This window comes from Panthera pardus, unplaced genomic scaffold (assembly GCF_024362965.1).
Source record: "Panthera pardus isolate Hobbes unplaced genomic scaffold, ASM2436296v1 HiC_scaffold_17, whole genome shotgun sequence".
Classification (NCBI taxonomy): Eukaryota; Metazoa; Chordata; class Mammalia; order Carnivora; family Felidae; genus Panthera; species Panthera pardus.
In genome coordinates, this window is record NW_026526732.1 from 140619198 (window position 1) to 140639707 (window position 20510).

The 20510-nt window shown below is 52.1% G+C and overlaps 1 protein-coding gene and 1 long non-coding RNA gene across 4 annotated transcripts; one reads left to right on the forward strand and one right to left on the reverse strand.

The window, feature by feature from the left end:
* Window positions 1-1262: 1262 nt before the first annotated feature.
* On the reverse strand, window positions 1263-9785 carry LOC109271595 (uncharacterized). 2 transcript variants are annotated; one of them, XR_002082031.2, is made up of 4 exons: window positions 9714-9785; window positions 6905-7054; window positions 1984-2040; window positions 1263-1462 (listed from the first exon to the last, which is right to left on the reverse strand). It is a non-coding gene; the product is annotated as an uncharacterized LOC109271595 (long non-coding RNA). The 2 variants fall into 2 exon arrangements; XR_002082030.2 differs by having other exon boundaries at window positions 1968-2040.
* On the forward strand, window positions 8325-20435 carry TREML2 (triggering receptor expressed on myeloid cells like 2). Of its 2 annotated transcripts, XM_019457072.2 has the most exons (5): window positions 8325-8927; window positions 11256-11576; window positions 15483-15900; window positions 16917-17023; window positions 17328-20435. In XM_019457072.2, exons 1-5 carry the CDS (start codon window positions 8867-8869, stop codon window positions 17420-17422), a joined length of 1002 nt encoding a protein of 333 aa, XP_019312617.2. In that variant the 5' UTR covers window positions 8325-8866; the 3' UTR covers window positions 17423-20435. The 2 variants fall into 2 exon arrangements, with proteins under 2 accessions (XP_019312617.2, XP_053761015.1); XM_053905040.1 differs by lacking the exon at window positions 16917-17023.
* The last annotated feature ends 75 nt before the right edge of the window (window positions 20436-20510 follow it).

Genomic DNA, 20510 nt, shown 5'->3' on the forward strand with positions numbered 1-20510 from the left:
CTCATGCAGTAAATGAAAAAAGCTGCCTGGCCTTCAGGGGACTCACAGTCTGCCTGGAGAGGAACGAAGAGTGTCCACAGTAGGGCAGTGACAGAACACAGCACAGGGTCAGGTACCGTTGTAAGCAGCCAGACACTGCATACAGGGAGTGGGGTGGTGGCTGCAGGCCAGAGTCCTCTGAACCAACTTCTTGCAAGAGGACCCCCTTGGGGCCTGACGCCTGTGAGGCTAGTTAGGGAGCAGCTTTGGGAGGGATTCAGCACGGTTTTAGGCAGGACCAGCATGGCGGTCAGGACTAGGGCTATGGGGGGACCAGACACACTGGGGGCTAGAGACACGGGTGGGCACAGACTGTGGGGTCTTAATGCAAGCTGAGGCCTCTAACAGAGTCTAGAAGTCCAATTAATGAAGGGTAGCTGAGCGCTCACATTAGCTCCGTGGTGAGAGCATGTGGTCACAGACAGGAAGTGGCTGTAGACATCTCCTCCATCTTGTCCCCTCTGATCTGGGCCAGTGAGAGCTTGGGCTCCAGGCCTCCTTCTCATTTTCTTCAGAGATTCCAACTTCCCACCTCCTGCCTCTGCTGTTACTCTTTTCCTGGGGGCTCTCTGGGGCCTAGTTCCACAGCAGGACCAGGGCAGAGAGGTCCAGGAACATGTGCGGTCTTGAGCAGACCAGGGTGTCCACTCGTTTCAGGGAGGTGAGACAATCCTGTTTTACCAGAACAGGACTCTCTGAAGACTGAACATACCTAGGAAGAGCTAGGTTATAACCAACTGGGAAAGCCAGCCATGTGAGTTCAGCACACCCTGGGCCCCACACATGGTCGGTGTGCTGACCTTAGATAAACTCGTCCCTTACATGGCCGCGTTTGCTGTCCTTTGTGCCTCAATCAAACCAAGTTCTTAAGAAATACCTGTTGTTCATTTGAGACTTGTTTGATATTTTCTCTCATGGGGCTAGGGGTTTGGGAGGATACCACAGAGGGAAATGCCATTCTCATCAGATCATGGTGGCAGTACCTACGACCCACGTGATTATCACGGTTGGTCTTAATCTCGATCATGGGGCTGAGATGGTGCTTGCCAGGTTTGTCCACTGTGAAGTTATTCTTTCCCTCTTTCCACGCTGTTCTTTTTGGAAGGAAGGCACCACAGACAGCCCACACTCAAAGGGTGGGGGTTACGCCCTCACCCCCCCACCCCCCCACCAGCTTTGAGGACAGAGTATCTATATAAATTATTTGGAAGTCTTCTTTGGAATTCACTTATCTGTAAATTTATTCAGTCATTCATTTATATCAATATGGACTCACGGATAGTTATTTTACACTTTACCACTTTATTTATCTCGTTGCTCAGTTCATTCCAACGTTGGCTGTCTTTTCTTCTGCATGTTTTACACACACATTTTTCATCTTTCACCCACTCAAGTTTTGTTCCAAACAATGTTGGTGGAGCACCTAGAGGGAACGAGAAGTGATGGAGCTGGTGCTGAGCTCCCCTCCTTGGATCCATCCCTTCCGCCTTCCCCTCTGATACCCATGCTCAGTGCTTCTCCTGCCCTGGCCCCCACCTTTCCCGGGGACCATCCTAATGATGAAACCCCAGGATGAAAACACATCATTGACTCCATGCCTGGGTATGGAGTCCCTGTCTTGCTCTGGGTACCAGGGGGATGCCATGGCCCCCTGACCACCTACAAGTAGTGCATGGAGAGAAAGAATAGAGGAATGGCCTCTTCATTCACTATGGTTCTCTTCTTGGGCATTCTCAGAGCGTTTTGCAGCAACAGTGGAGGAATGTGATGGGGTGGAAGGTGTGGCATGACAGACATGGGGAGAAGCTGGGCAAAAGACAGCCACTGAGACAGGACTGAGGTCTCTAGGCCCAGAGACAGACCCTGTAGGTGGTGGCCCCCTACTCAGGCCTGGTTGCTCCTCCCTCCCCTTTCCCCGCAAAGCCTACCTGTCAGGGTACTCACTTCTCCAATCAAGGTGTTGGTCTTTCTCGGTTCTTCTGGCTCAGAGATGCTGGGAAGCTGGGGCAGAATCAGGCTTATGTTATGCTTCCTTCTCCCCAGAGGCGCCCCTTCTCTCATCTTCAGAAACAGACTGGAGTAGCATGGCTTGGGGAGCCCTACACCTGCTCCTGCCCACCTGTCCTGTTGTACTCCTGGCCTCAGGTGAGATGCAGGGCGTGAAGGTCAGGGTTGGGGCCAGGAGCAGAGTGGCTCTGTGATCAGAGGGCTGGCTGGGTGTCCTAGGAGGCAAGTCTATCCAGGAAGACCCTATACCGTCGTGTCCTAGCCCTATCCCCTTGTTTCCCACCAGCTCAGGGGAGAAACTGCTCCCTTTTGAGCCCAGTGCCAGTCTGGACTTCAGCTGATTACAAAGATCCTAGGCATCAGTTACCCTTGGCCTGAGGGACCCTAAAGAGCTAGCTGTGTCCCCTTTCCATTTCCTCTCAAGGCTTTTGAAAGCCAATAGTATTCTCTATTCTGGTTCCCTGAGCATTAATTACCTTCTTTGTGTCCTCCTTAGTTCTGATCACTTCTCCAGAGGGAACCTCTTACTCACCCTCTCTCAATGGCTCTGAGCTCAGATAGGCAAGGGTCTCACCAACACCAGAAGGGAGGGTCCTGGGAAGGGATGGCTAGATAGCTCATGCACATGTGTCAGAGTCAGGAAAAGGGGACCCAAGTATTCTTTCCAAGGTGGTTGAAGCACAGGGTGCTACAGAGGAGTCCCCAAAGCTCAGATTCAAAATTGGGGAGAGAGGAATAAGGAGGAGGATACAGGTCATTAACTCTGAAAGCACTATAGAAAATTCAGTTAGACATGGGATTTTTGGAATGAGATCAGTGGAACCCACATAATGTGGAAGCCAGAGGCTGTACTGGCATGCAAATGGTAGGTGTAGAAAGTGACCACAGATGGGCAGATGGTAGCCAGAAACATAGCAAAAAAACAGGTGAGAAGAAATTTTTGATTTCTGCTCTTGACTCTTGCAGTCATGAGTTTTGAGACCATCATAACCTCCCCTTCATTGTAGAAGCAGGCTGAAAAAGCCTAGGTCACAGGTGCTCTAGGGGATCAAGTGGCCAGCAAAAGCAGTGGAGTATTGATGAAGATAGATGATCAACTGCCTATGGGCATTTGATCCCTAACCCCTTCATTCTCCAAACTCCAAGACAGGTGGGTTAGAAACTAAAGAGGATCTCCCAAAGTGTTTGAAGGTGAAACCCTGGACAGAGGATGGGAATGGCAGCAATGTGGGTATATAAGGGGTACCCTTGTGCTCTAGGGCTTACCTATCTCACCTTTTTAAAATGTTTATTTTTGAGAGAATGAGAGAGAGAGAGAAAGAGAGAGAGAGAGAGAGAGCACAAGCAGCAGAGGGGCAAAGAGAAAGAGGGACAGAGGATCCAAAGCAGGCTCTGTGCTGACAGCACAAAGCCCGACTCGGGGCTCCAACTCACGAACCATGAGATCATGACCTGAGCTGAAGTCAGAGGCTCAACTGACTGAGCCACCCAGGCCCCCCCTCCCACTTTTAAAGTTTACTAGGTAGAAGGATTTAGCCTTCTATTCTTCTACTATCACCAGACTGGGCATATGATCGCCCCAGAGGAATCTGAATTCAAAAGTCAAAACAACTTGGTGTCTTAGGAGAACTACTACCTTGAAGAGTGACACCATACTAAACAAGAGAGACCATCTGAAGGAGAACTATGACAATTGACAGCACAATAATTCTAGGTAAATATTAGTGGTATGCCTAAAAGGGTAAGGGAAGACATAAATTACATGAATCAAGAGCAAGAACTATTAACACTGCTAAATTAAAATAATAGTTGTGAAAAATATTATGATTGAAATAAAGACCACAATATATGTGATATATAAAGAGCAGGAGCACCTGGGTGGCTGAGTCAGTTGAGCATCTGACTCTTGATTTGGGCTCAGGACATGATCCCAGGGTCGTGGGAGCGATCCTGTGTCAGGCTCTGTTCTGAGCATGGAGTCTGCTTAAGAGTCTATCTTTCTTGGGGCGCCTGGGTGGCTCAGTCAGTTAAGCATCCGACTTTAGCTCAGGTCATGATCTGACAGTCTGTGACTTCAAGCCCCGCGTCAGGCTCTGTGCTGACAGCTCAGTACCTGGAGCCTGCTTCCAATTCTGTGTCTCTCTCTCTCTGTCCCTCTCCTGCTCATGCTCTGTCTCTCTCTGTCTCAAAAATAAATAAAAAATATTAAAACAAAAAGAATCTATCTTTTTCTTCCTTTGCCCTTTTCCCCTGCTTGTGCTCTCTCTCTCTCTCTAAAATAAAAAATTTTTTAAAAATTAAAAATTAAAAAAAAAAGCAGATGTGGCTGGAGCATGAGCTGGAAGAAAAGTCGAGGAATTCTCCCAGAAAGCTCCTGTAAAGCATTAAGAGATTAAAGAATCAAAGAGAATCAAAGAGGAGTGAAGAGACATGAAACATCCAACATATGGTTACTAATAATCCCTGCGAAAGAAAAAGGATGGAAAGGAAGAAATATTTGAAGAAAAAGTCAATATAAATCTCTCAGAATTATAGAAAAAAGAAAGATCTCAGACCAAAAGGACTCAAAATTTGCCAAGAGGGGCAAATAGGAAACACATGCACACACACACAGCCCTAAACCCATCAAAGAACATCCCATCTTGTGTAAGAACATCAAAGACAAAGAGTAAATTATAAAGAATTTCAGATCACTGACAAAAGAGTGAGAATTAGATCTACATTAGACTTCTTAAGAGGAGCACTGGATGCCAGAAGACAGTTGAGTAAAATTATTAAAGGACTGAAGAAAAGAAGTTTATACCTAGAATTTTATATCAAGCCAAACTGTCACTCAAATATGTGAACATAATACTTTGGGACTTTGGCAGTATAATACTTTGGGCCTCAGAAAGTTTGCCACATGTGGGGAGCCTGGCTGGCTCAGTTGGTTGAGTGTCTGATTCTTTTTTTTTTTATGTTTATTTATTTGGGGGGTGGGAAGGGCAGAGAGAGGATCCGAAGCAGGCTCCAAGCTGTCAGCACAAAGCCTGACATGGGGCTCAAACCCACGAACTGTGAGATTGTGACTTGAGCTAAAGTCAGATGCTCAACCGACTGAGCCATGCAGGTGCCCCGAGTGTCTGATTCTTGATTTCAGCTCAGGTCATGATCCCAGGGTTGTGGGATTGAGCCCTGTGTTGGGCTCTGCACTGAGCGTGGAGCCTGCTTCAGATCCTCTCTCCCTCTCTCTGCCCTTCCCTCTCTCTCTCTCTTTATCAAAAACAAATTAATAAACATTTACAAAAAAAGAAAGAACTTTTAAAAAAAGAAACATTTGATTCATATTTTATACAAGATGCTTGCAAAAAATAAAAAAGCAGCAAAAGCTACCCCATTCATTTCAAGAAGCTAATGTCATCTTATCTTGAAACCAGTAAAAGGTAAAACAAGAAAATCAAATTATAGGCTTATATCTCTGATGAACATAGAGTAAAAACCAAAATAAATATTAGCTAACTGAAGTCAACAGTGTGGTAAAAAAAAAAAAAATGAATGCTATGATCATGTGGGGTTTATCTCAGAACCAAAAGGACTGTTTAACTTCAGGAAATCTAAATGAACTAAATCAATAAACTACAAGAAGAAAGCAAACTGATGCAGAAAAAGCATTCGGAATAGTTCAACACATTTGTTATTATTAAAAAAAACCTTAATAAACTAGAAATAGGAAGAAATAATTTGGTCAAGACTGTATAGCAATGACTACAGTAAATATAACTAGGTAAAGAAAGTATACATTCAAATCAAGGATTTCCACAGCTACCACCAATGCCTCATGTAGTATTAGAGGTCTTGGCCAAAGCCATAAGGAAGGCTGAAGCCAGGAAGAGGGACACCTGTCATGATTTGAGATGCTGGCATCATCTACTTAGAAAAAATGAGTAGAATCCAAAAGCTATTCAATCTCATGAGCGAGCTTAGCAAGGTTTCCCGGATATAGGATCAACTGGCAAAAATCAAAAGTGTTTATCTACACTAGAAATAATCAGCTAGAACACCTAATCAAAATAAGATACAATTCATTGTAGCAACAGAATCTATGACGTATTAAGGAAGAATTAATTTAACTTTGATCTGAATAAATACAAATGATCTATGATCTTGAAAGAGACAATAATATTATAAGATGTCAAATTCCCCCAAATTATAAGTCTCTAACTGTAATCTGAAACACACTTTCAGTTTAATATTTTATTTTATTTTATTTTATTTTATTTTATTTTATTTTATTTTTTATTTTTTCAAAGAAAGGCAGACTGACACATGCACCTCATTTGGATGTGTCTGGAGTCTTGGAAGCTTGACCACCCTACATTCTCCTTCAAATAGACCTTGAGAGTTTGTTTGGAGCCTCTAGCAGGGGAGCATAGCTACTCTATGCCCTTGAGGGAAGAACGGGCCTCTGTCCTCCTCTTTTGGTGAAAGTCATCCTCTTTGACCAAGCAAGCAGCTTCAGGAGGGACTGCTCACAGAGCAGTCAGGGAGGAAGGGAACACCCGCCTAGCCAGCCAGATCAACCGAATCAAACCTGGTGATCGGTGGGGTGACATATCGCAGCCAGATCGCCCCACATCCCAGTTTAATTTTTAGAGAACTTGATAAACTTGCTGTAAAATTATATGGAAAAATAAAGACGCATAAATAGCTATGTCCGTTGTGGAAAAAAAAAAAAAAAGATAGGACTCATCCTACCAAATATTAAGACCTACTACTAAGTAATACAATTGACATTAGGTGCTGGAACAGCAAGAAATGACAAATGGACAATGGCACAGGCTAGACTTCCAGACAGCTCCATATATACACGGGAACATACCTTATAAGGAAGCACCATGAATCGATGGGGCGAAGGGCCCATTATTTGGTAGACATCCTTGAGAAAACTGGCCGAGTCCATGCAGCCCAAAGCACTGGATCCCTGCCTAACACTAAATACAAAGATGGACTCCAGGCAGATTCAAGACATCTATGTGAAAAAATAAAATCACTAAGTTAATGGATTCTGTGATTAACCACTGTGATTAAGTTAATAGAAAAAAAAACCCCTGCAGATGAATATCACTGTGATTCCAGGCAACACGTCCCCGCGAGAGATAACTAGGACCCCCCTACTCCTGAAACCACTTCGTGCTGAGCTGGAGGGAAGGAAGGAAGGAAGACACCATGTGCTGGAAGGGCAGATAGCCTTTGAACGCCGGGATCTGAGGACTGAGAAGAAGTATTAAAAAGGAAGGGCGAATAAGGAAAGTGTAACACGTCTAGTGCGAGCTGAGAGGTCTGGAGTGACAAGTGTACTCATTCCTATACCCCAAATGCCAGGCGCCTTGCGTGGCGTGTAAGATTGTAGAGACGAACGAACGAATGAATGAACGGAGAGTAAGTGAAGAGACTTAAAGTTTGGAGTCAGCAAAAATCAAACGTCCTTGGTCTGGGATTTGGGAGTTCAAGCTCAGTTTAAGACGTGTTACTGAGTCCCGTCCAAGGAGAAGAAAGTTGGCATGGGTGAGTAGGGGGAGCACACACTATCGTGTAGGTCCCCTCACCCCCAAAGCAGCGGATGACACAGCTCCTGGATGTCAGAAGGCTGTCCTCCTGATTCTTAGCGCTCGGGACTGAGTGAAGGGTGGGGTCCTGGGCCAAATGCTGGGTCATTTCGGCTGCAGCCTGGCGGCTGTCTGGGCCAGATAGGGTTGAGGGAGAGGAAGTCGAGTGGGCATGCGCGTGCCTGCGGGGGGCCCGGGCAGAACCCAGGGTCTGGGGGCGTGGTTTCTGGAGAGGCGGGGGAGGGGAGCCTGCGGGAGGGAGGGGGCGTCGGGAAAGCTGGTGGGCGGTTAGACCGGATGGTAGGAGAGCTGGAGAAAGGGATAAAGGTTAGGAGACATGCGTGTAGTCAAAAGGAGAGACAGCTTGTGTGTGTGTGTGTGTGTGTGTGTGTGTGTGTGTGTGCGCGCCCCCACCTGTGACAGCACAGAAGCGCCTCCCTGAGTCCAAACTGCACTGTACAATTTGCATCTTTTCCCCCTGTCACTCTAACCGTGACAGAAGTAAGATCGCCTGTGAGCACGTAAGGGGTTCTTCGCAAGTGTGAGCGAGAAGGACTGTTCTGACCAGCCAGGAACCTGGAAGAGAGGGGGAGGGGCAGGGCACCGCCAGAAACGCTTTATGAGAGGGCTTGCGTGAATGAGTGTGAGTTTACACGAATCTCCTTGTGAATGTGTTTTGGAGAAAACTGTGTGTGTGTGTGTGTGTGTTTAGGAACCAAGGTGCCCTGCCCTAGCCCCAAGCCCCTGCCCCTGGGTCTCTAAGCCCAGGGAATCCCAGGGAGTCTGTAGCTCAGGGTCCAGAAAACTCACCCCAGCCCCCTCGACGGATCCCCTGCTTCAGACTAGGGGGCACCCCCGTCAGCCAGTTTCCGGGAGGGGGTTGGAGACGGTGGGGAGTCTTCTGACCCCGAGAGCCTTCCCGGGCTGGGGGGATGGGGTGGGCCCAGACTGGGTGGAGCAGCCACACCTGCCCAAAGTTTCGGAGAAGAGGGCGTAAACAGCAACCAGCGCCGCCCTCGCCCTCAGTAGACTCTGCGGGGCCCCACGGTCTGCCGATCACAGTGGGTCCTACAACTTCCTCACTTCCCTAAATGGGCAACTGCGCTTTCAGAACGCCAGGTCCTTCCCTGGCAGACCTAAGTGGCACGTCCTGCAGCGGCCTGGAGCCCTAACCCTGGAGCGGGGGTGTCCCTGGCCCCCTATTGGCCTGTGACTGTCCCCAACTGGATGGAGCCATGGCTCCCGCATTCCTGCTGCTGCTGCTGCTGCTACTGTGGCTCCAGGGCCCTGTCTCAGGTGAGAGAACCAGAGGGCAGGAGAGCTGGCTTGGGGGTGGGGGTGGGGGCGGGGCGGGGAGAGAGTGGCCTTTTCCTAGACCCTCCCCGCTTTCATGCTTTGTGGGGTTGGAGGAGGAGAAGGATGGGGCTGGCCTAGAGGCTCCTGACCAGAGAACAGTGAGAAGGTTGCATCCCTATATTTGGCCCCAGGCAAAGCTACCACAGGCCTCACAAACTAAGATAAAGCTCCAGACCCTCTCTGGTTGGGCCCCTTCATCTGCCAGGCCTGCTCAGGACCTCTGACTGTGGACACTCAGTTTCCTCACACAGAAAGCCTCCCTCCCTTGTTGGGAAAGGGCTGTTTGGTTCTTACAAGAATCATTGCACCACGTGTGTGTGCTTTAACTCCCTCAGTTGTTTGTGCCACTACCCCCTGTCCCCATCCCCCTGTCCTGAGCGGAAGCGATTTCTGAAGGCCTCGCCCACCCCACAAAATGCTCCTTGAGGGGGCCTCACCCATTCCTGCCTCCCTTATTGCCATGGCAACCAAGTTACCATTTCCTGTTCAGTTCTGGTGACTGCCTGTGGGAGGGGTGGAAGGTGGGCTCAAATGGGCTCCAGCACCTTGGAGACCCCTTCCAAGGGCACCCCACCCATGCACCTCCCCTAGGGAGCCTCCTCCTTCTGCTCCTGTGCGGAGCAATCTTGGGGTCCCCCAAACCTCCCTCTCCCCAAATAATTTAGTTTGGTCCTTCCTTTCACTTTGTGCAGGGCAAAGTGATGCTTAGAGAGGGTGTTACCTTACCCTGAGCCTCAGCTCTCCTGTAGCTGGGTTGGAAACAGGCAGATGTCTCAAATCCTGTGCCGGGTCCTTGGCTATCACAGCTCTGGGCTCTACTGGAGAAGTCTGGAGAGACCTGCATTTTAGAAACGGAAGCACGTGATGCACTGGCTACGTTCCAGGCACTATCAATGGTAGAACCAGGGTTTTAACCCATATTTTTTTATTCTTATATTTTATTATTATTATTTTATTTTAAGAGAGAGAGAGAGAGGGGGAAGGGGCAGAGAGAGAGGGAGAGAGAGGATCCCAAGCAGGCTCCACGCTGTCCGCACAGAGCCCCACAAGGGGTTCGATCCCACGAACCCTGAGATCATGACCTGAGCCGAAATCTAGAGTCGGACGCTTAACTTACTGAGCCGCCCAAGCGCCCACCCATATATTTTTAGACTCTAAAATGTGTGCTCTCTACTCTGTCCTGCTGGGGAGAGACGTGTGTATGTGTGCAAAAGGCTCTGGGGGTGTGAAAGGAGTAAGTACTGAGCTTACCTTAGGCAGAGGGGTGGAGGGAGCGCACCACAGCTTTCTCTCTCTCCCTGTCCCCTGATTGCCCACCCCCACTTCTAGTTCCACTCTCTTCCTGCCAGGCTGTGGATTGTGAAATGCACGGACCACATCTTGTTTCTAGGCCGAGACTGTAACATGCTGTAGACGAACAGTGAATTCTTTGGTTTACACCCCACTGAGAATTGAGATGCATGTTTGGGCATTTGTAATCTATGGATTTTATGCAACTAGAACGTTTTAAAATGAAATACCATGTGAAAGGAACTAAGACAACTTGCTATTTAGAGGATAACTAAAACGAACTTCTTGGTGAATCATTTTTACTCTGAATTTTTTCAAATGCAGGACTTTCTTATCTACTTGAGTTGCTTGTGTTCTGGAATTTTATAACTTAGTGACTTCTGTTTGCATCTGTGCATCTGTCTCGCTGTGCACCTGTGTCAGTGCCTCTGTCTCAAAGACGTGGGTCTTTCCCACAAGACCCTGCAAATGGGGTTGTTACCTTCCCTTTGGGCTAGAAAATACCATGAAGAAAGGGGCTGTGTCAGTTGGAGCTCCCTGAGTGTAAGGGCTGAGTTTCTTCCATTAGTCTGGGGCTCCCTAAGGGCTTTGCCTGTGTCCCCACCATCAGACTGGGACTTCCCTGAGGGCTAGTCCTATATCTTTTGCACCATTCTAGGACTCCCCAGGGGCCCACGACTATTGTCTTCCTCCTCAGTTTGGGAACTCCCAGAGGGCAGGGCTAATGTCTACTCCAACTGACTGGAAGCTCCGTGAGGGAGTGGCTTGTGTCTCGCCTCTCAGACTGGGAGCTAGCTGTTGGCCATACTCGTACATCTCCCCTTTCTGACCGGGGGAGCTCTTTCAGCGTAGGACTGTGTCTCTCCCCACAACTGTGAGTTCCAGGCAATATCCACCTCCTCTCTCTTCACCTCGACCTTCAAGAGGCCTCCTTCCCCGCCTCTGGCCAGACCTCACTCACCAGTAGTGTTTCCCCAGGTGTCCCCGCCGAGAACGTGTACACTAAAGTGCAGCACCTTGAAGGGGAGACTCTGTCTGTGCAGTGCTCCTACAAGAGCCGCAAAAACCACGTGGAGGGCAAGGTATGGTGCAAAATCAGGAGGAAGAAGTGCGAGCCTGGATTCACCAGGGTCTGGACGCAGGGGCCACGCTACCTGCTGCAGGATGACGCGAAGGCCAAGGTAGTCAAGATCACCATGGCGGCCCTCAAGCGCCAGGACTCGGGCCGGTACTGGTGCATGCGCAACAGCTCGGGGACCCTGTACCCTCTGACGGGCTTCCTTCTGGAGGTGTCTCCAGGTGAGCTGGCCCGCCAGGGCACGGGAGGGGAGAGGGTGTCCTCCCTGCCCCAGTCTCCGTTCGCAGCAGATATAGTAAGAATAATAATCCATCTGTGGGCCTGGGGTGCCGCAGGGTTTTCGCAATTTTTACTGACATCTTCATGGGCGTTATTGTCCCCATTTTACCGATGAAGAAAATGAGATCTAAAAAGCCCTCTGTGGGGGTGCCTGGGTGGCTCAGTCGGTTGAGTGTCCGACTTCAGCTCAGGTCACGATCTCACAGTCCATGAGTTCGAGCCCCGCGTCGGGCTCTGGGCTGATGGCCCAGAGCCTGGAGCCTGCTTCCGATTATGTGTCTCCCTCTCTCTCTGCTCCTCCCCCATTCATGCTCTGTCTCTGTCTGTCTCAAAAATAAATAAACGTTAAAAAAAAAATTAAAAAAATAAATAAATAAAAAACCCTCTGTGGATCTCACCTTGTCCAGGGTCACAGAGCTAGCAGGTGACAGAGACAGGATTCATACTTAGGGTGCTGTGTGCTTTGTTTTTATTCCATCTTCTGTTAAATATATATTCACTGTGTCCCTAGCTATGTGCCAGGGACTGTTCTAGGCTCTGAGGATAGAGGGGTGAGCAAAAGCAGACACAGCCCTGCCCTAGGAGAGATGACAGGCAGTCGCACATCATCAGACAAATAATTGTAGGTAACCATAAACGTTCTTAAGAAAATAAAGCAGGTCAGTGTTTTATTCAGTAATTCAGTGGCGGAGGGAGCCATTGAGGTGCTGGAGACCAGAGAGGACTCTCCTGAGCAGATGACATCAAGCAGAGCCCAGCGTGATGAGAGCTTTTTAGCCCTGTTGAAATATGGGTCCTTCAGAGGGTATTCTAGGTGCATGTGCAAAGGCCCTGAGGTGACAAGGAGCTGGGCCTGTATAAGGCAGGCCTGTGTGGCTGGTCCATATTGAGTGTGGGGCAGAGTGGCAGGAGATGAGGCTGGAGAGTCAAACAGCAGCTCTAAAGTCTCTGATGTGGAGTTTGAGTTTTATTCCAAGTACAATAGGAAGCTATTGGAGAATTTAGAGGGGTGTGTTGTGGCTTGTCTTTAAGAGCCTAATGGCTGTTTTGTGGAGGATGGATTGTGGAAGAGGGTAAGAGATGGGCACAGAGACCGCTGTTGGGTGTTCTGGCTGAGAATGACAGTGTCTTAGAGTAGGACGTGGGCCCTGGAGGCGGGGAGAAGTGGAGGGGCTCAAATCTATGATGTTCAGACCTCCTGCCCCCCGCCCTATACACTCTGGAGGCAAGACGGGATCTGCTCGTGTGGGAGGTGAGCGAAAGGGACGAATCAGGAGTGACCCTAAGGCTTTCTGTTCCATCAGCGAGGTGCATGACGGTACCATTTATTGAGTAGGGTGAATCTGGAGAGGAGCTGGTTTGGAGGAGAAATACCAAGAGCTATATTTTGTCCTGTTAAGTTTGAGATGCCTCCTGGAGCCCCAAATGGGCAGTAGATGTGCAGCCTGGAGCTCAGGTGAGAGGTCAGAGCTGGGGATATACTCGGAAGTATCTCTGTGAAGATAGTTTAAAGTCTAGGGGATTCGAGAAATCCATACAGACAGAAAGCAGATTGGTGGTTGTTTAGGGTGGGGGGGGGACAAAAGGAGGAGGTAGAGGAGTCACAGCTAAAGGGTGAGGAGATGATGCAAATATTCTAACACTGGCTGTGGTGGTGGTTGCGGGACTCTGAATATACTAAAGACCATTGAATTTGGTGCTGTAAATGGGCACAGTATGTGGGATGTGACTGGTGTCACAATGAAGCTGTAAAAAAAATCAAGGGAATGTAGGGGCCTCCCGGGTGGCTCGGTCAGTTGAGCGTCCAACTTCGGCTCAGGTCATGATTTTGCAGTTCGTGAGTTCGAGCCCCACGTCGGGCTCTGTGCTGACAGCTCGGAGCCTGGAGGCTGCTTCGGATTCTGTGTCTCCCTCTCTCTCTGCCCCTTCCCCACTCATGCCCTGTCTCTCTCTGTCTCTCAAAAATGAATAAACGTTAAAAAAAATTAAAAAAAAAATCAAGGGAATGTAAAAGCTCTCCCTTGAGTGTGGAAAAGGAGAGTTAGGGCCAAGCCCCGAGGTACCCCCCCCCCGAAATTTATACGATAGGAAACGGCGAGGAACCAGCAAGAAAATCTGAAAAAAAAGCAGCCAGTGATGACGAAATTTGTTATCCACCCTTCCGCATTCTCCTGATCCCTCTGTATCTCCCTTTTCTGTGGGACTGAGCCCGGGCAACTACTGTCTCTGAAATGTGGAGCCAAATCTCGATCCCCCCTCTCCAGTTCTGCTTCAGACCCAGGGAAGAGTGGAAACCAGTGTAGTGAAGTCTGCCTTTGTAGGGATACAAACACGGAATGGTTTCACTTTTCTCTTTGCGCACCCCCTCCCCTTGTCAGATCTCACGTTCCACCTCTTAAAGGCCATTTGGGGAGATTCCGACTTTGCAGACCTTTTCAGTTATCAGGAAAACAGAAAAATCCACAGCCCGTTTAAAAACTCTAATCTTCTAGCAATATATGCCCCTCCACTCCTTCCTGAAGACCAAGCCACCTGGAGTGGGGAAGGGGGTAGCCTGCTGCCTAACTCCCTCTCCTTCATCTCGGCAGGTAGGGAAGGTGGGGTTCTTGGCAGTCCGCTCTCCCTGCCATCCCCTGCCAACCCCCTGGTGCACCGAGGCAGGGGCGGAGGCAGGGGAGTGGTAGTGTGTCTTCACTGCCTGCTGTAGGAGTTCTCTCTCCGTGTCGGATGTCACTCTTTTGTACCCAGCCCTTTGGGATCCTCTGTGAGGTGGGTGTCCAGATGCTGGCCCTCCCAAGGCACCTATGCATGAGTTCTCTGGAGGGTCTTTGGGGGTGTCCCCACTGCTGCGTAGGGTGATGGTGGAGATCTGGCTCCAGGTCAGCCTCTTCCCCTATCCCCACTCTCACCAATGTTGCTTGTTCGGGGGTCCCTTGCCCAGAAAGATGGGCACCTTCCATGGTGGCCATTTGGCCCTTTGGAATGTGTCCGTGTGATGCACAGTCATGTCATGTGACAGCCCATGGCAGCCCTCTCTCTCCCCCACTGTTTCTCTCCAGTTCCCTTGTTCTCTGAGGATATAGTTTCCACATTGCCCCAGATGGGACCTGGAGCCTCCTGCAACCCCCTCCTCTTCTACCATCCAATCGCCACCCTTCTCGAAAATGGGATGTAAAAGGCTAAGGTGATGGGTGAGGGTAGCAGGTGTCTCTTTGTAAGCCCCTGAGAAGGGCATCTGACTCTGCTGCTTGAGGTGTTCTGTGGAATTTGGGCCTTTAGTGCTTCCCTGTGTTTTGTTTTTTAAGTTTGTTTGCTTATTTTGAGAGAGACAGAGACTGTGCCAGTGGGGGAGGGGCAGAGAGAGAGAGAGAGAGAGAGGGAGAGAGAGAATTCCAAGTAGGTTCCACTTTGCCAGCGCAGAGCCCGACACGGGGCTTGAACTCACAAATCTGTGAGATCATGACCTGAGCCAAAATCAAGAATCTGACGCCGAACTGATGCCCAGTTGCTTCCCTGTCTTCAGTCTCTGGGCCCTACTTGCCAACTATGGAGCACCTGGAAAAGTCCCTGTTCAACATCATAGTGAAGAAGTCTCTTTGGCCCACAGGAATGAGGAGGGTCTGGAAGTGACTGGAGAGATGGGGGCGGGGAGGATAGTGTCCTCTGGGCCCAGGTGGCCCGACAGGGCAGGCTAAAGAAACAGAAAGTCTCTTCCTTCTCCCTGACCAACAGCTGGTCACTCAGCAGAGCAGAGCCCTGGGTACAAGACCCAGGAGGGGAGACAGGGATCCGCTCCCATCAGCGAGACCCACTCCTGATCTAACGTTCCTCCCTCTCTGTCCCCTTAGCCTCCACCATCAAGAGAAGCACTCCTCTTCCACAGCTGGCCAGTATCCTCCAGAGTGGAATTGTCGTCACCGAGGGCCCAGCCCCCACGTCAGGCCCCAATGCCCCTTTCACCACCAGTGTGACAGTGCTCACACCTGGTCTCTTCACCATGACCAGACTCGTGCCCTCCGCTGCCTCAGGGTCCATCAGACTGCCCTCCATGACAGGCTACAGCTTCACCAGCGCTGGCTCCTCTACCATGGGGCCCGGGAGGACCGTGGGGTCCCAGACTGTGACTGTGCCCCCCAGTGATGCCGGAGCCTCCTCTGCCGGCCCAGTGTCTGTGTCTACCAGGGCTGGGCCCCCGCGTGCCAGATCACCCACCACGGGAATGTGCCATACCAGTGGGTCTCTCATCAACAAATTATCCCCTGACAGGTACCCGGGGGTCGTGGGGCTGAATGACGTTTGACCGGATATTGCGGCCATTCTTGGGGCCTCCACTTAGAGCCGACCTTCCCTTTCAGGAGGCCCGTCTGGCCTGCTGCTGAATGGCGGGTGGGTAGGACGCCAGAAGCTGGGAAGGAGTGGTGCCATCCATACGGGCTGGCAGTGGGAAGTGAGGGTGAGGAGGGGTCAGCCTAAGAGTCTGTGGTTGAAGAGGAGAAGGTAGGGGCAGGACAAGGATGGGCCTCGGGAGTAGGAAGTGGGAAATGGGGGATGCTTTAAATTGGGTTCCCCCGGAAGCCACCTCTGGGACCAGGAATGCTGGAAAGAGCACGGGGAAATGAGACAGGGAGCCAGTAGAGAACCTAATCAAGCCACCACCACTGTGGGCAGCGGAGCTCAGCCCATGGGGTGGGCTCTGGGGCCCTGTGTCAGACGCCCACCTGAAGGGCAAGAGAGCTGTGGTATTAATACACCTACTCCCACTGGCCATTGGTAGAGGGCTGCCTGTCCTGGGTGGCAGAGAGGGCTCCAGTAACAAGAGAAAGTCCTCAGGCCAAAAAATATTTGAATGGAGGTGCCGAGGGCTAGTGTACACGGAGTGATACAGGCAAGGGGTTACAGGCTGTGCCCCTCCCGCATCAGCTGCAGAGGACAGAAGAAGGAAGGGCCACCACGAGAGGCTCCCACTGTGAGGACAGCAAAACTCTCAGTCTCCTCTGTCACAAATGGGGGTCCCTTAAGAGTCCTCGTCCTCAGCAGTGAGCGGGTTTGGGGAAACAGTGGAGGAGATGCTCCCCTCCACCTGGGACTCTTCCCCTGACCCCCAAGCTCCTCACTTCCTCCTGCCACAGCTGGGTTCCCAAGGAAGGGAGGCCATCACCCCGGCCAAGACCTGTCAGGATTTCTCCAGGTCTGGCTCCTCTCCTGCCGCATGCAGGAAGACATGGGTCTGGGAGGAGGGAGCCGGGTGCTCACCTCCTCCCCGCTCCGTCCTGTCCCTTCAGGCACCAGGATTCGTATCCCATTGTGCTCCTGGGGGTGCTGACCTTCCTCCCAGTGCCTGTGATGTTGATCGTGGTCTATGGGTTCTGGAAGAAGAGACACATGGGGAGTGAGTACAGCCCACCCTCCCAGCCTCCTGAGGGCAGAGCACTGGGGCTTGACACGCTTTCCAAAGCGCCCGCCTGCACTCCATTCCCAGGCGGTGTGTCCTCACCTTTGTCGGCCAGAAGGACTGCTTGGTGCCCAGGGGAGGGAGGAGGGTGGGTGAACAGGAAGGGTGCCGCATGACCTTCCCGGGGCCGACCCAGCAGAAAGTGGAGGTCAGAGCCAGAAGGAGGGATGGACTGGCCCAGGAGGGTAGGGGGAGGGGAGCACCGGAGCCCTGCCCTTCATCTCTGTCCTTGTCCTTCCAGGCTACAGGGTGTGCAACAATCCTGCTAGAGCCTGGAGGGACCCACTTGGAAGCCCGGAGCCTCCGTGGAAGCCTGCTTGGTCCAAGGCCACTTAACTGTGGAGTAGGAAAGCTGTTCCTGGAGGGGCCCAAGAGGCCAGGGGAGGATTAAGATGGGGACCTGTGTGAACTGGAGCCAGACCGATGCTGGACTCAGGCCCCCCACCCTGCCCCCCGCAGAACCAGAGGCTGCTCTTGGCCCGCTCAGACCCCTTGGGCTGCCAAGAACCTGAGAACGCTCAGAATGGAGGGCACCAGGCCGAAAACCGCAGGGCAAGCCACCGAGGGGACCCTGAGTCCCAGGCCCCCGCTGGGTGGTAGAGAAGCCTTGTAGAGAGCTCAGGAGCCCCTTGGATGCAGCAGAGGGGAGCAGACGGGTGGGCCGCTGCTCTCTCCCCATCCTGAACCCTGTGCCTTCAGCCGCCTTCTGCTCCCCTCAAGCTTCCCCACGTGCTTGGGGAGGAGAGAGTCTCAGAGGCAGCCGGTGTCTCAGGGGCCCCGCCCTGGAGGAGAAGAAGGAACAGTGACCAAGAGTTGGAGATCCACAGGGGTTTGGCAGCAGGGGACCCCAGAGCGGCCTAAGCCCCCCACCCTTGGGGCCCCGCGCCCTCTGATGGGCCTCTGGATGTGCCCTGCCTTGACCGCAGTGCCTGTCCCTGAAGTCCTGGGAGCCAGCCAGCAGAGGCCACCAACCCACTGCGGCCTGTCACCCATTGGCAGGCCCTCTAGGGACAGTTGTGACCAGGCCGCCCAGAGCCCCTTGGCTGCAGGACCAGCCTGTCCCCGGACGGGGGCTGTACTCAGGGCTCTTCCCCTCGGTTCCCAGCTGCGTGCCTGAGCTCTCACAGAAGGCAGAGGGCCCTCCAAAGTCCACCGCAGGGGAGGCCGTGGCTCAGAAAAGGGTGGATCGCCCACCGGCCCCAAGGACTCATTGTCCCCTGGGAAGAGAGGAGCCACGTGGGACCCAGCAAGGACAGCTTGGAGCTGAGCACAGCCTGGAGGAACGCCTGGGGCTGGAGGAGGGCAGGGAGTCTGACCTCTGCTTCACTGGCCTCCGCTCAGACTTGGCCTCGCCTGCCGTGAAGGCTGGAGAGTATGGGCTGGATTCCTCCCCTGGAGCAGGGGCCCTACTAGTCTGGAGCAACCGGAATAAGCACCTAGGGATCAATGTGGCATTTGCACTCTCCCCCTGGAGCAGGGCCGTCCCAGGAAGGACAGCAGATGTCATTGTCAAGAGAGTGACACAGCCAGGGCCTCGATGGGTGGCTGGGGGGCCACTCCAGAATGGAGGTGGGGAGACAGGAAGGGACAGAAGGTAATCCTGGAGGACCGCAGGGAAGAGGCATCTCTTTCCTGCGTCCAGAAGGGGGCACTAGAGGAGGGACTCAGATTGACGAACCCACAAGCCCGGTGTCAGGACGTACACACACGCGCGCACCCAGAGTGATATCGGTCCTCTCTACCAGGAGGGCGTGCCCACGACCTTGGTGTGCAACTAGGAGGGGGTTCATTTCCCTGGGGAACACAGCTCCCCCAGAGCCCCACTCCATTCAAGATCCTGCAACAGCACACTTACAGCCCCGCCTGTGGGAGAGCCGCAGAGGGCTCAGGACGGGGACTGAGGGATGCTCCCTGTCACTGTGTGACCCTGTGCAAGTAACTAACCCTATCGGACCTCATTGTCCTCTGTTGTGAAAGAGGACACTAACTCTACCTCCCAAGACTGCTTTCAAGGATCAAGTAGAGTGACAGGAACCTCTTACCACCGAGTAAATGCCTCCTGATTGCTCGTCCCCAAGCTCTTCTCCAGCTCTAGAGTATGGTTTGTCCACACGAAAGCCCTCTGGGCCCTATTTCTCTGTTGTGCCCTAAATTGAAAGGGGCTAGGGAGGGCAGAGGGACACACAGGCAGGCCTCAGGCGGTGGGTGCTGGACCTAGGCAGAGGCCTTCGGCTGTGCCCTGATGTCAGGGTAGCTGTTAGGGGACCCCCCCATCCCTGTTTGCCGAGGATGAGGGGCTCCCGGAATTGGGTGAGCCTGTACCAGGTGCCCACCCTTGGAGCCTGCTCCCACGTGAACTCCCCAGGAAGGATACAGGGTACTGGGAAAGGAATACAGAGCCCCCGCCCCGGGTCTCCAGCCCCGCTGGGGCCTGGGTGGCCTCTTTGGACCTTCAGTGCTCTGGGACATTTTCCTGAAAGCCCCAGCCTTTCATTTTTCTCCTTGTCCTTACCCTTTTTCCCCTGGAGCTGCAGGAGGATCCAGATCCTCAGGACATCCTGGGCAGGGGGTGCATGGTGGGGGAGTGGGGTGGGGGTGGGTATCACACAGGCTGCTGCTGTTGTTAGTGGCTAAGGCAACAAAGCTTCCTGAGCAATCGACTATGATGACAGGACACGCCCGTGGAGGGCTTCTTGCCGTGACCAAGGGCCGGGACACGTAAAGAAAACCCAGCTTGGGGGGATGTCTGCTCTGCGGAACATAGAAGACACATCTGTCACCGTGGGACACACGCTCTCCCGCTGGAAGTCCAGCAAGCAAGCCTCAAGTTCACGGTCCTCCCAGATGGCTGCAAAAGGTTTCTCAGTCTGCATCAAACTGAGTCGGTGTATCGTCCTCCTTCAGGCTGATGGACTTGTTACCCCAGGGCTGGGAATAGGGAGAGCGGAAGGCCTCCTCTGCCCGCCCCTCCCCTCAGGGGGCTGCCTCAGCTGCAGAGAGAGGCCTCACCAAGGGCAGTCCCCCTCCCAGGGTGGCCCGTCACCCCTGACCGGCTGTCGCAGGCTCCAAAGCCCTGGCATCTCCTTGCCACCCTGGAGAGCATCCCGTCTTCAGATCTCTGCAGGCCTGAGCTTCCTGTTGACCTGTCCTTCTCTTCCCGGCTTGGTCCCCGGGCATGTTAGGCCTCCCGTGCTAACCTCCACCTCAGAATCTGTGCCCCCACAAACCCGACCTGCCACACTGCATTTTTACAAGGTGTCCTCCTTTCTTCGTTGTTTATTAACTATACACAGCCTGTGGTGATTGTTTTTCTGTGGCTCTTCTAATGACAATTATTCTTAAAAACGTGCTTGATTACTGTGGTCTTTGGACAAATGCTTGGGGAGTGATTATGGCAGGCTGGGAGCTGGGGACATGGGGTGAC